The sequence below is a fragment of the Pteropus alecto genome, unplaced genomic scaffold (assembly GCF_000325575.1).
Source record: "Pteropus alecto unplaced genomic scaffold, ASM32557v1 scaffold98, whole genome shotgun sequence".
Taxonomy (NCBI): domain Eukaryota; kingdom Metazoa; phylum Chordata; class Mammalia; order Chiroptera; family Pteropodidae; genus Pteropus; species Pteropus alecto.
Window position 1 is genome coordinate 22192407 of NW_006443570.1, and position 15381 is coordinate 22207787.

The 15381-nt window shown below is 47.7% G+C and overlaps 1 protein-coding gene across 1 annotated transcript in view; it reads right to left on the minus strand.

Annotated features, from left to right (window-relative positions):
* The window catches only part of PITPNA (phosphatidylinositol transfer protein alpha), a 34121-nt gene extending 24145 nt beyond the window's left edge, over positions 1-9976 (minus strand). The window contains exons 1-3 of the mRNA XM_006925062.3: positions 9724-9976; positions 5944-5974; positions 1230-1375 (exon numbers count right to left, since the gene is read on the minus strand). Of these exons, the coding sequence (XP_006925124.1) occupies positions 1230-1375; positions 5944-5974; positions 9724-9743 (197 nt within the window). The 5' untranslated portion in view covers positions 9744-9976. The remainder of the gene's footprint in view (positions 1-1229; positions 1376-5943; positions 5975-9723) is intronic.
* Positions 9977-15381: the final 5405 nt, after the last annotated feature.

Sequence of the window (15381 nt, forward strand, 5' to 3'; positions counted from 1 at the left end):
CCCACCTTCTACTTTACAATGTTGCTTTCCTCTTGGCTCCAGCACTCATAAAATCCTGGTCCTCTCTGGGCTAATACTTTTACATCTCTAGAGGCAGCAGACTCATTAAATGAGAGATTTTATCCAGTGAAGATGAAATTGATTTTAGTTTAGTTTGGTGACTAGAAATTAAGATTCAGGTTTAAGTTGTACAGCAATGTGGGATGTACTTAATGCCATTGAACTGTACACTTAAAATGGTAAAAATGGTGAATTTTGTGTTAAGTATATTTTCCACAATTAAAAAAATATATTCAGGTTTATTTTTGCCAGTTCTGGATAGTTTCTGAAACGAGCTTGGTTCAACTTCCCTTCGAGCTGGTATATGTTGCTTTCAACACCCTTTGGGTCAGCTCAAGAGTTTGCAGAAATATTACTGTTTTGGTTAGGGATTCAGAACATTCGTGTGGTTTGCTATCAATTTTGGTACACAAATCAGTTCAAATATTTAAAGATTTATGTCTTTGATCCAAAGACAGGTACCAAAAATTTCTCTAGTAGCTAATTTTACAATATCAGAATTTAAAATACTTCCTGACCCAGCAATTCCACTTTTAGGAACATTTATTTTGATTTACACACAAAAGTACATCAAAAGATTTATGCAGGAGTTGTACTGGAGTACTGTATGTAAACATCTAGAAATGACTATAAACATACATCAAGAGGCCTGGTGAAACAACTTACAGCATATCTGTACAAAATAATACTATGTGTACTTCAAAAGAATGAGGCCAAATATCCTAAAAGTGAAAGAAAGATATGGCATGATAAGTAACAAAAGAGCAAAATCAAGAATAGTATGTATTAGTATAATCCCATCTATGTAAGATAACAATAAAGGAAACAAACACTCATCTACACACACACACACACACACACACACACAGCTCTTCTATACTCACAGACAAGAGTATTACTGTGGGACGAGTCCACAAGAAACTAAACACTATCACCTCTGGAAACTGGGAGCCTAGTGGGGCAAGTATTATTTTTATTTTAAAAGAATAAAATAATAAACAAAAAACCTCCAAAACCTTTAAATGAACAAAGAAGTACTACCACCTAGACCCGCTCTCACAGGTGAAGAAACCTGAGCAACCAGCTCATAACCTGAAAACACCCCCAATTATCCATTATCTCTACTTCAAAACCAGGCCACCTTTCAGCTCTGCTGTATAGCCACATACCTCTGTAAGTGGTAGATCTTGTGTGTGTACTGGCCTTTCTCACCATCCTTCTCGTAGGGTTCATTCACCAGGACCTCCACGCCTTCACCACCACCCGTTTCATTTTTGCTGGCTTCAGCCACAGAATACAGCTGTCCTACTTGATACTAAAGGAACAGGGAGACGGGAGTTATTGCCAATGTAGAATCTTCTCAACAGTTACACATAGTCCCGTTGCTGGTAATAATTCCAATCACATCACTCTGGGGTCCCCTGATCTGAGAACTCATTCTGAAGTTTCAAATGGGGCTGTGCCCAAATCCACTCAAAGCCACTGAGAACACTGCTCCATGGCCTCTCTTTAGTCATCAGATGTGTTTACTTTCATCCTTCTCATTTTCACACCACCATCCAGAAAATGGATTATAGAGTCCAAGGTAGATTTTGTCCTGGATCTGCCTCTGCTATGAAGACTCCAAAAAAATAGAAGTCTATTTATCCCATTCATTTAAACAAATCCTAAGACATGACTTCTTGTCAAAGAAAGTTATCCAGTGCTGTGAAATCCACCTCTGCTAGAAAACTGGCTCATCTATTTGCTTTTTCTTCAATGTTGGGCCCCTCCTCACCCTGCCAGCAGCTCAGAAAACAGTCTTGTAGATAACCGGACCTCCTGATACCTTCCGGATTCCTGGCGAGGCTGAAGCAAGTTCCCTGCTTCCCATATTAGATAGCACAGATTCCTACCCCACGGTCTGTGCTGGCTGGGTACACCCTCTGTGTTGGCACTTACTAGATGGCAAAAGCCTAGTTTTCCTTTATTTGGGTCACATGCCACCCTATCAAGTCACCAGGCAAGATCACTGGCCTCCTCTGACCCCCTCAGGACAACTCAGTGTTAGGGCCAATGACCTGGGCAGTGCCCAGGCTTGGCCCTTCTGCTCCTGTCTCTCTGAGGGAAGCTGTCTGAAAGGAAAAATAAGGTGAAAAGAGAATAAAAAGGAACAGTTAATGCAGGAAGTTATACCTGTACCAGAGGATGTCTTTTCCCTGTCACTGCCAGTATGAAGCAGGCACAATAATTTAGAGAGTAAGAGAAAAAGGAACTTGATTACTCAATATGTTGTGGGGAAGATACAGGTTTTCCTCACTCTCTATGCCCCCTCCCCAAGATCCTGGTACTCTCAGGAATGAAAGACAAGAGCGTTGTTTTTTTTTTCCCTTTGAGACTGAAACAGAGTCTGTATCTCTGGGCAGCTGCTACTTAAACCACTGCCTGCATGACCAAGGAGCAGAGGCAGCTTCCAGGACTGTTTCACCTCCAACTTGAAAGTCTACCTGACCCGGCAGGCAGCTTCCTAAGTAATACAGGGAAATGTCTGGGCAAAGTGCGGAAGGCGAAGCAGCAGCAGACTAGGACAATTCACTGTTCGCCATGAAGCTGAAAGAGCCCTGACTTCCAAAGCAAAATCCCAGCACAAAATGCCAAGGAAAGGCCCAGGCAAGCAACCAAGTCTCACTTAATCCCATAAAGAGAAGCATCTGGGTGACAGCGAGTCATCTTGACTTTGCTAATCCAGAGCAACATCGGTGTCAGCTCAATGCCCCCATGGAGCCCCAGCTATCCCTGTGCCTTTCTATGGTCACCCACTACCTGGGGCACACAGGAAAACTGTATCAAGTGGGTCAGGGTTTGGCTGAGCCAGGGATTCCTAGGAAGAAGCAGTAATTCCGTTTCAGAGAAGTCATAAGAACATCCAACCACTGACTCAGCAATCCTAAAGGTCAGGCTAGGGAAAGGGCCTGGTGTGGAGACTGCGATGCCGATGCTGGCTGGTGGTGCTGCCTGGGGAGGGGCTCCAGGCAGAGAATAATCCCCTTCACTGGTTCCTCTTCAGCTGCAGGAATCAGAGGGCAAGCTCTAAGAGGATCAGTCTATTGGGCTGGCATCTTCCCCCTTTAATCTCTCTTGATATTCTGATCCTTTAATCCCAATGAGACAAGTGAAGGCAGTTTTGTTAATCCAAAGGGGTAAGTAAAACTGGCCTCCACAAGCTACAAGTGAGGGATTCTTTCCATGTCAGAGGGTTCCCTTTGGCACAGAGGCTCCACACCCTGGGAGAGCAGAAAGCTGCCAGATTCAGATGGGGTGGAGGTGAGTGGGGGCCGGGGGGTGAGTCCATTATATCAAATAAAGAGCCCTGAGGAGACTGGGGTTCCAGCCACCTCGGGCCTAAGACATTGCTCCCTGCCCTTGAGATTTGTTCCCTTGTCCCAAAGAATTAAGACACTCAGCTAAAAAAAAACAGAGACTCCATCACTTTGGCAATCTGGGAGCGGGAGCCCAGGAAGATGGAGTGAGTGGGCCTGACCTGAAACACTGACATGAAACATGTCATGAAAACCAGCACAGCTATTGGTCCTACCCATGTCCCTGTCAGGCCAGTTACCCTAGGGGGATGATGCCATGCATCTCCAGAAATGAGAAGTAAAACAGCCCTGCCCACAGTACAAGGTAAGCCAGCCTGAGTCAGGAACCACACTGGTGGACACACCCATGCCAAACAGGCAGGGCTTTCTTGCTCTGCTGCAGAATGCCTACAAACCCTGAACAATGTTAGGCTAAAGGTTCTGGCCAGCCAGAAGCTAATTCCACTCCAAAATATTGATTAGGGCTATCGGAATGGGTTATAAAGACATGGTTTTCTCTTTTCTCTTTCTCTTCTTTTCTCCCTAAATCAGAAAGTTCTGAGGGCCTCAAATCGTGGACTCCAATTAGGAAGTGAATCCAATAGTCACACGACACTGGGCTGTTCCCATGGGAACCATGAGTCAGGATAGGGTTATTGATAAAGACTCTGAGAAAGTTGATCATTACTTGTTTCTTCTTCAGTCTCCTATTTAAGATTTTCTGATCTTCTGGAGCTAAGGTTCAAGCCATCAAAAGAGCAGCTCCAGGCTATGCACTGCTTTCTCATCAGCGGTTTCTAGCTGAGAACAGATTGACCATCACCAGCCAGACAGGTGAATCCTAACCAGTGCTTACTTCCCTAGCTCCTACATAGACTACTTCCTCAATGCTGGGGGAAAAAAAAAATTACAAGCTAAAAACCTCCAATCTCAGATGCTCTCAAGGTCAGTTCCCCTTTCCTTCCATTCTTGGTCATAAGCAATCAGTGTTCTGGCCCCTCCAGCCTTTCTGCAGCTCAGACAAGAGGTGCTCCGGACAGTGCTGGCCCTCCTGGGTCTGCCATACTTCTCAGAGACATTCCCACCCCTCATTCTATCAAGAAACTCCCTGTGAAAAGATCTGTGTCAGCTCTAAATGCCACACCGAAGTACTCTCGAGTTCCTGGAGACAGCTTCCTGACTGCGGATGGGGGTGGGGTAGTGGAATTATGCTGTACAGCAGAGAGCGAGTCATCAGACCGCCAGGAGCTCATGGCAAGAGACATACTGGGTCTTCCTGCTTGGCCTCCTGTTTTAGAAAGTCAGCACTTACTATTTTTCACAAAAACAGCAAGGCCCCCAAAGGAGGAGGGTTAACAAAGTCCCCCAAGCCAAAACTTGTCAGCTCAAGCATGGGGTTCCCAGGCCCCAGGTACCTCTCAGGTGCCTCTAGGGATCACAACATCTATCCATCATCCCCTTTCCCCAACTTCTCCAGTTTCATTTCTCTTATCTTTCTTTCCCCAAATTCCCAGATCATCTTTGAGGCCCTTCTCTGGCTCCCTTCCCCAGGTCTCCACAGCTCTTATCCTCTAGGGGGCCAATGCCTGCCCACCCTTCTGGGGGGGGGGTCAAAAAGCTGGGATATTTGTCTCATTTAAAGTGTGCTGCAGGTTCTGTTGGCCTGATTTCATTTTTCAAAGGACCATTTCATATTTGGAACAGACTGGAAGTTATCATAGGAGTTTCATTCTGATACTGTAGGAAAGAGAATGACTGAGGGTACTATACTGGCTGACAAACTTCACCCAAACTTGAGCTTAACTGGAAGCTGGGGTGGAGGTGAGAGGCTGTGGATTCAGAAGGAAGCGAAGAAAAAGGCTGTGCCAAGAAAGGAAAGTGGAGGAAATTCAGAGAAAGGGTGGGACAAGGGAGGTTCTGTGACAGTTCTCTGCTGTCCAAGAGACCAACTCTGAGTCAGCATGGCCTATGAACCTTCTCGTGGCAAATCCTGCCAGATCCCCATAGACAGGGACATAAGGCCCAAGAACCATAAAAGGACAGGGCAAGCCAAGCCCATTTGTTATTCCCTGCCCTCCGTAAAAGGAGAGTTCTGAGCCTTGGTCTTCTCGGCAGTCACCTAGAGTGTAGCTAAGGAGGGCCTGAGAAATTTACTGCCCTGCTGGTTTGTTGCACAAAGGAGAGAGCCATGCACACTTCCCAGTCGAGTTATGGAGGTCCCAGATATGCACACACTCAGTCCCCTCAATAACATGTCCCTAAATAGGCACAGTCCCAGCAGGTAAAGGGGGCTGGTTTAGTCTCTCTTTAGACACCTAGTACGCCAACAGCTTGAGGCAGGTCACACACAGTTGCCTAGATATACTAAGTGCCTTCCTTCAACTGAAAGTGGCTCCAGGAAAATTCACATTGAGTACTGATCATCTCTATGTTAGAACAAACATGGAAACCATACAAAGAGTTTGGGCCACTTGGAGCCCAACTTAGCTAATAGTAATGAGCAATTATATACAACTATAGCTAAAAAGAAGAAAGAAGGACTTACCTCATCTACAGACACCGGCAGGATGACTCGACTACAAGAGAAGGAAAACAGTATCAACTTCAGACTCTGAAACCTGCCCAAGGCTCTTAAAGCATCACCTTAGAATAGTATTAAACATTTTGTTGCACATGACAGAAACTGTCAGAAACCCAGCAGAAAATGACCCTGAGTGCTTCGAGGCTAGGATGCTCTGTGCCCTTCTAGCATCCCAGTTAGAGCCCAGTGATTCAGTACATACCTGTTCCCCAATGAGCTACTTCTCAGGCCTCTGACTCACATTTGGAACTGTCTTCTCCCTCTCCTCCACTAATATCTTCCCCACCAAAACTTGCCAATTAATCTAGTAAAACAGATTGGTTAACACAGGAGGACCCACCCCTGTAAACTGTGAAGCCAAGATGAGGATTCAGACCCAAAGAATCAGGCCCTGGGGATTTATACCTCTGTGGACCCAACCTCCCAACAACAACCCTCAAGGTGAAAGGCCAGGAAGGGGCAAAGCTCCTTGGAATCTTTAATCACTCTTAGAACATGCACCAACCATCTCTGCTCTGGGACAGGATATTACAATACAAGCTACTACCATAAAGCCACCAAAAGAGGACACGCAACTTGTGTCCTAACCTCCAGAAGCTGACCAAAGGCACCCCAACTGATCGCTGTCTTTTCTTTTTCCATTCCAATGACCACTAATTGTTGGAGGTACCACCAATAACCTGACAGAGAAACCATGGCCAGCAAAGTCCCCACACTGGTCAGAATTCCACAGGACTAACAATACTCCTCCAGGTGGCTACAGCCAACCCCCAGTTCAAAACTGTGAGGTCAGAGGGGTGAGACAAAAACGCTTGGTTGTATTCATATAAATCAAGCCAGTTCCCAAGCTGAAGCTGTCAGTTCCCAGACCTTAGCTGGAACCCCCTGGAGCCTCCTGTATCTTTTGGGCTTGGTGAAGCATGAGCTGCTATGCTATCTGTCCTGTGTAGTGGTTCCACCAACCAGGACCCTTGCTCCAGGATGGTAAATAGTCCTCTCACTATTTTCTAGTCCCACAAAGATCCCCCAGATAGCACATAGAAGGGTCTGAGAAAAACATTACACTATAGGAAAAGCACCTGGCAGAAAAGTAGCAGGAAAAACAAAATGGGCTCCAAGGCTTTACTGCTTGCTAACTCCCCTCCTCCAGAATGACTCAAATAACGTAAATCCTGCAGGTTATTGGATGCTGCCACTAACACTCTCCTCCCATTAGAGAAAGCCGACAATGCAGAAAAATACTTCCAACTTGGAGGCCACAATTACTGCATGCTCAGTAGAAACTTCCTAGAAAACAATCAGCCTTTTATCTTCAAGAACAGCAGTAAAAATCACATCCAAGAATTTGCAGAAATAAATCAAGGAGAATCCTGTTAGAGGAAGTGTCAGAAAAATCAACAAGGGCAACCTTCAGACCTGGGTGGGCACCAAGTCTTCCCTCCAAAAGAAACGAGCATCAGCCAGTTCCTGACAGGATGTTCTGAGGATGCTTACATTACAGCTGCTCACCCAGACATTTCTCCCTGACTCCTTGGGAGCAAAACCACTCTAGCAGCAATAGGGTGTAATTCCAAAGGATAGGGCCACAGAGGCAGTGCTGGGCTGAGTCTGGAGCTCTCACTTCAGTGTGACCTTCACTCGTACCCTTCCAAGAGCTGCAACGCTGCAGCCACAGCCAAGTGTCTTAAATACCCCCTTCTATGTCCCATGTGCTTGCGTGCACACACAGGCCACAAGTCAGGCAGGAAGGAAATGCAGATGCCAAGGTTCTATATCTGTGGCACCTTGGACTTTCCCTGGCAGGCTTCAAGGGGAGGAAAACAAAGAATGGGAAGGGAAGACCTCTCTTCAAAACTCACTCAGATCTCTTCTGAAGGTCCCTTCCCTTTCCTGTCTGACCTTCTTTACAAAACTACAGATTTCTACAGATTCCAAGATTCATCTGGGAATAGAAAAAAGGATCAAGAGAATGGGAAAAGCCTTTCATCTGGACAGTCAAGATTAGAATCTAAAGTGCACCATGCTCTCCTCCTGTTGGCATCCCCAGGTTCTTCCGCCTCACCACATAAAACTCTGAGTTCTGGTTGCATCAACATCAGACCAGATGTCATCAAATAAAGGTAGAGGGCCTTCAAAATAATGTTCTTCAGATTAGGTGTCAAGCTGGGATAATAACTGAATTTCTGCTCCCTTTGTTATCCGAAGGTCCACGCTATGCCTCCAAGGAGCAAGTCAGATGGGACGGGGCAAAGTGCTTTCACTGACAAAATAGAAACAGCCCTCTGCACACCTTCTTAGCTACCAAGTGAGTTCCACTAGTTGCTCTCTACTTGGATATCTCCCACTTCCAGAATTCCTGGGCTTCTGGCCCAATGCTGCCCACCTGCCCTCCCCTCCAGAGAAGCACAGTTTTATTGTAAATTCTGCACACATAAATCCAATCTCTCCTCTTTGAAAAGGAAAACAAAAATGTCCCAAGATGTTTCCTTGGAATCATGAGCTTCAGAGGTAGGTCATCTCACATTTGAAAGATTTAGCAATCTAAACATCCCCACCTGTCATTCACCCAATCCCCTGGACTTCAGGAACAAGCCTGTCTCCCTGCAGCTCCTCCCAGAAGTCACCAGTTGCCCACCCCTAGTCACTACTCTAGAACTCCCTTACCTTTCACTGTCTTTTCTCAATTAATGGCTTTATGGGAACCTTCTCAGTTCCTCAAAGCAATTCCGCATCTCTGCACTAAGACCGAGAATTCCCTAGAGATGGACTGCCCTACCCCCCAACCCCACTCCAATAATTCTTATATTTACTGACAAACATACTCTACAACTGTCTTCTACCCTGGTAATATCCTAGCCTTCTCCATCACCATCACTCCCCCATATCACTTCAGTCCCTGTCCAATATTTTCTGGACTCCTCACCCAAGTGATCTCAAGTCGCAAGCAGAAACCCTAAGCTTTCCCTCCATTATCTCCTCCTTTGTACCTACCACTTGGGCATCATGTCATGCCACCAGTCCCCTCCGCTACCTCTTTAGACCTGTCAACTGAGCCTGGCCTTGACTCCTGAACCCTTTTCCTGTGTCCACTTATTACAGTCCTTCCCCCGATGCCTAAAGCAGAGCCACTTGTGCTCCAGGTTCCCCTCAGCAACCTTTCCCAGCATTTCAACTCCCTCAGTACTATGCAGCCCCCAAATCTCTCTCCACCACTGAATAGCTCACCGACCCTGCCTGCCCTTGTCTAACTGTTTCTCAACACATGAGACAACTCCTCCCTCTTCCGCTGGTCCTCTCAGCCACACGGGCAGTTCTGGCTGGTCCCCTCGTTCCTCAGCCCCCACTGGAAAACCACCCCACATCTCATCCAGTGCTTTCGAGCCCCTCAGCCCCTCCTCATGCCTTGACCGGCTCTCACTGTCCCCTTGACTCCTTCTCAGGCTCCGTCGAGCCCTCACTGTCCCCTCGGCCTCTCCTCAGGCCTATTCGGCTCTCACTGCCCCTTGGGCCCCACCTCAGGGGCTGCCCATCCTTCTCTATTCCCGTTGGCCCCACCTCAGGCCCTGTCCGGCCCTCACTGTCCCCTCAGCCCCTGCTGGGCCGCCCAACAGCCCATCCAGGGCTCTCCATCCCCTCCGGCCTCGTTCGGCCGCTGCATCCCCTCCTCCAGGCCATCAGCCTCCCTGGTCGTCATCCCCGACTCTGCCTTCCTCCTCGTTTCCGCACCGCCGGCCGGACACTCACTACTCTTTGAGCAGCACCATGTCGCTTCGCGGCTCGGCGGCTGCCCGCTTCCCGCCCGCTTCCCGGCGGCCGCTCTCCCCGTGGCCCGGCCCGGCCCGACTGCCTGTGCGCCTTCGTCGTGGTCTGCTCTGTCCCCGACGCTCTCTCTGCGGTCGCCGCGCCGGCTCCTGCGCCCCGGCCTCGCCGCCTCCCGCGCTGCTGCCGACGCCGCCCGGAGCTCCGGTTCCGCAGCGCCGCGCGGGGGCGGGGCGTCTCTGCGGCAACCAGAGCGTCACACGCAGTGGTGCGCGCTGACTTCAGCGCGGAGGCGGAGCCTTGTCGGGCTCGTCCCCTCTCGTCCTTAAATGGGCCACGGCGTCAGCGTCCGGGTCCGAGGTGGGCCCTGGGCGTGAGCAGACCTGGACAGTAGGCGGAGCAGACGACGAGGTGTCTGGCAGGGTCCTAGATAGGCTGTTCTGCAGCTGGAGCAGATGCACCTGTATGCTAGGGTCTCCCCAGTGGGGTGGATTGAGATCTAGGAAAAGCTTGTGCTCTTTACGCGCAAGTGCTCTTCCAACGGTTTGACTCCTCAGAACAAAACTAACAGAAAGATACTATTACTGTCCCCATTTACAGGTTAAGAGAAGGAGGCAGAGGTTTAGAGACTCGTTAAGTCCAAAGCTAGCATGTGATGGGGCTGAGATTTTCGCCCTGCAGTTTTAGTGTAATGTCATTCATTCGATTAGTATTTGCGAAGTGTTTGCCCTGTACCAAAACCTGTGCTTTTTTTTTTTGAGTAAGTGAACAAGGTAGAGACCATCTAGCCTTTAGGGAACTCAGGGTCAAGACGTGGGGCTGGGTGGAGTGGGGTGGAGGGGGTAGATGGGTGGATAGAGGATATAGAGCCAGGCAGAATGAAAAGAGCTGTGAGAGGAGAAACACAGGTTTGTTGAGATTACACAGGGAGATGTAGTCAGTCAAGGCATCAGGGAGGAAAAGGACCTAAGCTGAGATCTACAGGGGCCTGTGCCTTTATCAAGCATAATGAATGCAAAGGTGCATTTGGGGAAACTGAAAGAAGTGACCAGATCATGAAATTTGTGGGCCGAGGAACTGTAGGAAGGGTGAGTTCTGGCCAGATGATGCAATTCCTGGTAGGTGATGATAGGTGTTTGGAATCCATCCTAAGGGCACAGGTGGGCATTTAGGGGTTTTAAGTGGGTTTGGTGTTTAAAGGCTCACTCTGATGTCTGGGTGGAGAGGGCATGGAAGGGGCCAGCGCAGAGGCAGGGAGGACAGTTAGGAGGCCTCTGAAGAAATCCAGGCTGAGATGGACTAGGACAGTGGTGGGAAGAGGGGTGAGGATGGATTCAGCAGCAACTCAGGAGGTAAAATCAGCAAGACTTGTTGACTAATTGGCTAAGAGGATGAGAGGGAGAAGGGGAGAAAACTACCCAGGTTTCTGGCCTGGAAGCCTGGTGGACAGACAGTACTGCCTTCAGAAGTATACAGGAAAGGCAAATTTGCAGTGAGGAAAATCATGACTCCAGTGTTCAAATTGAGGGGCACCCAGGTGACAGTTAGTGGATTGCCTAAGATAGGGACTCAGAAAAGGAGGGTAGAGCAGGTGGCTATATTGCTATCAAGCCATGACTAGTGCCCCAGGACAGCCTGGAGTAATGCATGTGCTAGCTACTCATTAAATTCTAGAATGGGAGCAGGAATTGCCTTGTGAGAGAGTGCCAAAAGAAGAGATATTATGACCCAAAGTCCAAGATTAAGTGAGTGGCTTGGATCCTGGTCCCCTGACCACCCCCTTCCTCTAGTGTAGGGCTTTTTTTCTCTACATAATATCTATGAATAGTTATTTAACAGTTGCCAGGTTCTGGCTCTTTCCAGGAAGTAACCAAACCCTGCTCTCTAGGAGCTTGCAGTCTAGTTAGGAAAACTACATTTACTCATTCATTCAATAAATATTGATTGAGCTCCTGGCCCCATCCTAGGCCATTTTCTAGGCACTCAGGATACAGGAGTGACCAAGAAAATAGACATCCTTCTCTTGTTCAGTCGGGGGAAGCAGAATATAAACAAATACAGAATTAACTTCAAGTCGTGGTAAATGTTATGAAGAGGCCAAGCAGGGTGACTTCAGGCAGTGGTGGGAGGCATTAGTTGGGTGCTCAGAGAAGACTGTTAGAGGGGGCGATGTTTAGACAGACCTGAATGACCAGAGGAATTATTGCTAAGCTGGCTCTTAGTTAATAAGAGTTGAGACAAGGGAGTTTGGAGGGCTTTGCTGGGCACTGGAGTGGGGCGGGAGGAGCTAAACAGTAATCGAAATACCTGAGAACCAGCCTCTGCTCTGGAGGCACTCGTGGACAGTAGGCCTTGCACTTGCAGAAAACCAACTAGTGACTTGAGGTAGCTTGCGATAAAGGAGGACGTGTGTGACACAAAGAACAGTGCTGGGGAAGATCCAAGGAAAGGCCTCCTGGGCTGAAGAGGTAGAGGGAGCATCCAGGACAAGGGGGATTTGAGCCAGATTTGGATAGAAAGAGAGAACAGCATCTTCAGAGGGAAACTAGCATATGCAAAGGCGTAGAGGCAGGATTCTAGAAGATGGAATCTGGGAAGTGGGGAGGCCAGAGTAGAACCTCTGGTTAGAGCGTGAGTGGTTCATGTGGGGGCACACACACGAGATGGACTGAGTGTAGGGCCCTGAGTGCCATGCTGGAGAACTCTACCTTCACTCCATGGGCAAGGGTAGCCATTTGAGAGCCTTAAAGAATTCCCACTCCTCACCACCACATTCAACCATTAATGAGATTATGCCAGTCTTGCTTCTTTATCTCTTTTCTTCTCTGAAACATTTTAAAGGAGTTGTCAGACATCATGTCATCTCATCCCTCCCTATCTCAGTATACATTCTAGAAATATGGATGTTTTCTTACAAATGCACAATGCTATTATCATACTTAAATTCATAATTTCTTGATATTATCTCATACCCAGTTCATATTCAGATTTCTCTAATCATCTAAAAATTTTGTAGTTTCTTTTAGATAAGTTTAGTATCTGAGCAAGGCAGCATTTTTTTTCTTTTCACATTTTATTTTTAGTTCTGTTTCTTACATCTCTTACTCTAGCAAGCTTTGCTTCAGGTGTCCATAGGAGTTAGCTCTTACATGCAGGAGCCACAGCTCTCTCCAACTGTGCCTTGCTGTGAGCCAACATCTGGCTGTGGAAACAGACAGACCCCCTGGTGCCTGAATGCCCTGGAGTCCCAACGCTACCGCTTGCCACCTGTGTGACCTTGTACAAGTTACTTAACCATTCTTTGCCTCAGCTTCTTCATTTGTAAAATGGAGCAATGATAGTGGGATTGCTGGGAATTGATGATAGTGCTGGCTTCAAGGCAATATATGTAAAGCAGTTTTGTGCAGTATGTGGCACATTTCCATATTATTATTTTTGGGGTAGGGATATTGTGAGGAAGGAGGAGTGGACACTACTGCCTTCCAAAGCTACTTCTACATGTTCCAGGCTCAGAGAGAAAGAAGTGAATCTCCAATGTCACAGCCAGCGACCTGTCTCTCATATCTCCCTTTCTTTGCCTCTCTCCCTCTCTCCATCTCTGTCTGTACTTCTCCATCATCTATCTCTCTAGCTCCCTCTCTAGCTTTCTCTCACTATCTCTGTCTGTCTCCCCTTTATCTCTTTATCTTGCCTCTCTGTCTCTTTGTATCTCTCTTTCCATTTATATCTGTCTTTAATCTTTTGTTCTCTCTCCTCTCTCTGTTCCTCTGCATTTCTCTCTTTACTTCTCTTCCTGTTTCTCCTCTATGGCCCACTACGTCTCTCCTCATCCCTGTCCTCAGTCTTTGTCACTCTACTCTGGATAATGCATCTACTGCCTGTGTTTCTTTCATCTTCTCTTTGCAACTGTCTCCTTTTCCCCTGTCTGCTCTCTGTTCTGTCTTGGTCTCTCTCTCTCTCTCTTGCTTTCATCTTGGTGTCTGTGCATCTCACAGTTCTGGCGCCTGCACAGTTTCTCCTGGCTTGCTGGCCCTCATTGCAGCCTTGGTCAGAGCCACACCTGTAACCCATCTCTGAGTATCTTGGGGAGACTGTGTTTCACTGTTTCCATCTTCTGTTCTGTCCCTTTCCGGCTGGTGAGAGCATACTCTTCTCCCAGCTTCTGTCTTAGTCCATTTCAGCCTCTTTTTGTTTTATTTCTCTCTTTTTAAAAATTTCATCCTGCAAATATTTATGGAGCAGCTGTTCCATCCCAGGCACTGTTTGAGGCACTGGAGGCATCATGGTGACCAAGGCAGAACATGTGCCATCTCTCAAGGAGCATTCTTTCTAGTAAGAAGACAGACACCAGACAAAAGAACAGACAAACATGTGACCCTGGATGCCTGGCTCATCCCACTGGGCAGAGGAGCATGTTGGTCATTCCAAGCCATATGCAGAAACTCAGGCCCATGAGGGGAAGCTGGCTCTGCCTTGAGCTTTGCCTGACAATTCCTTGTCCCTAAATAAGAACTGTGGGGCACTCTAGAAGCCAGATTTAACATTCATTATGCACCAGGCTGGGGGAGACACAGGTAAAAAGAAAAAAGTTCTACTCATGTAGGGTCACGTCTAATGCAAGGCAAATATATCATCTGCTAGAGTCAAGGAAATAGACAGCAGGTACTTTGGGCATCCAAAGAGGTGAGGAGGCACTTTACCTCCTCTTCTCTCTCCCTACCTCTGATGGTGTTTGACCTGCGTAGGGTTAGAAACTATTTCAGCGGCCATGATGTTTAAAAAATATTTTTTGAGCCAAAATTTGTAAAAAGGCCTAATTTATATAAAACTCAGGATTTTCAGCTTCTCTTGAAAAAAAAAAAAAATCAAAAAACTTGGCAACACTAGGCTAGTTCCCACATGGCCATAATTGGTTGAAGCTGTTTTAAGGCTATCCCCTGAGATGGGGCTGTGGCCTCCAGGTCTCCACAGCTTCCACCAAGTCCTTTGTGTGTCCCTGGCACAGAGGTCAAGGTCTAGCTGCCTCTGTAGCACCACAGAGCTTATGTTGTGGCTCTACTTATATTAGAGAAATAGTCTCTATGCTGTCTCGATCAAACACAGGAAAATGAAAGGTAACAACAAAGGAAGTGGCAGAGCCCCGGCTTTTGAATTTGCAGTCTTAACAAGTAGGACATCTATCTAGCATCTCTCTGCCCTGGCTACCGTGTAGGGGGCCATTGCTCATCCTTCCCCCAAGGCCATCCATATTCCTCCCCTGGGCCTTAAGCCTCCTCTACCCCAACAGGGTCAGAGGCCAGGCCTCAATCAGGCTGCCCCTCCCCTCCCTGGTGGTGTGGCTCTCCCTGGGGCTTCTCTGCAGGGACAATTGCTCTCTCCCTCTTGCTACCACTGTCTGGGGCCCTGGTGGGAGGGTGGCTAGCTTGGTGGAAAATATGTAGGAGGAGCGGTCATGCCCATGACCGCTGCCTTAGGACAAAAGAAAAGGGGCAAAGATGAGCTCCCTCCCTCAGAATCAGAATTCATCTGCAGCCCTGTCTTTCCACCCAGGAGGCCCCTTACCTGATCCTTTTTCCACCTCTTCAAATGGTAGCACAGAAGCCACAACAGCAAAGCTGGGCCATGGTGGATGCAACATAGCAA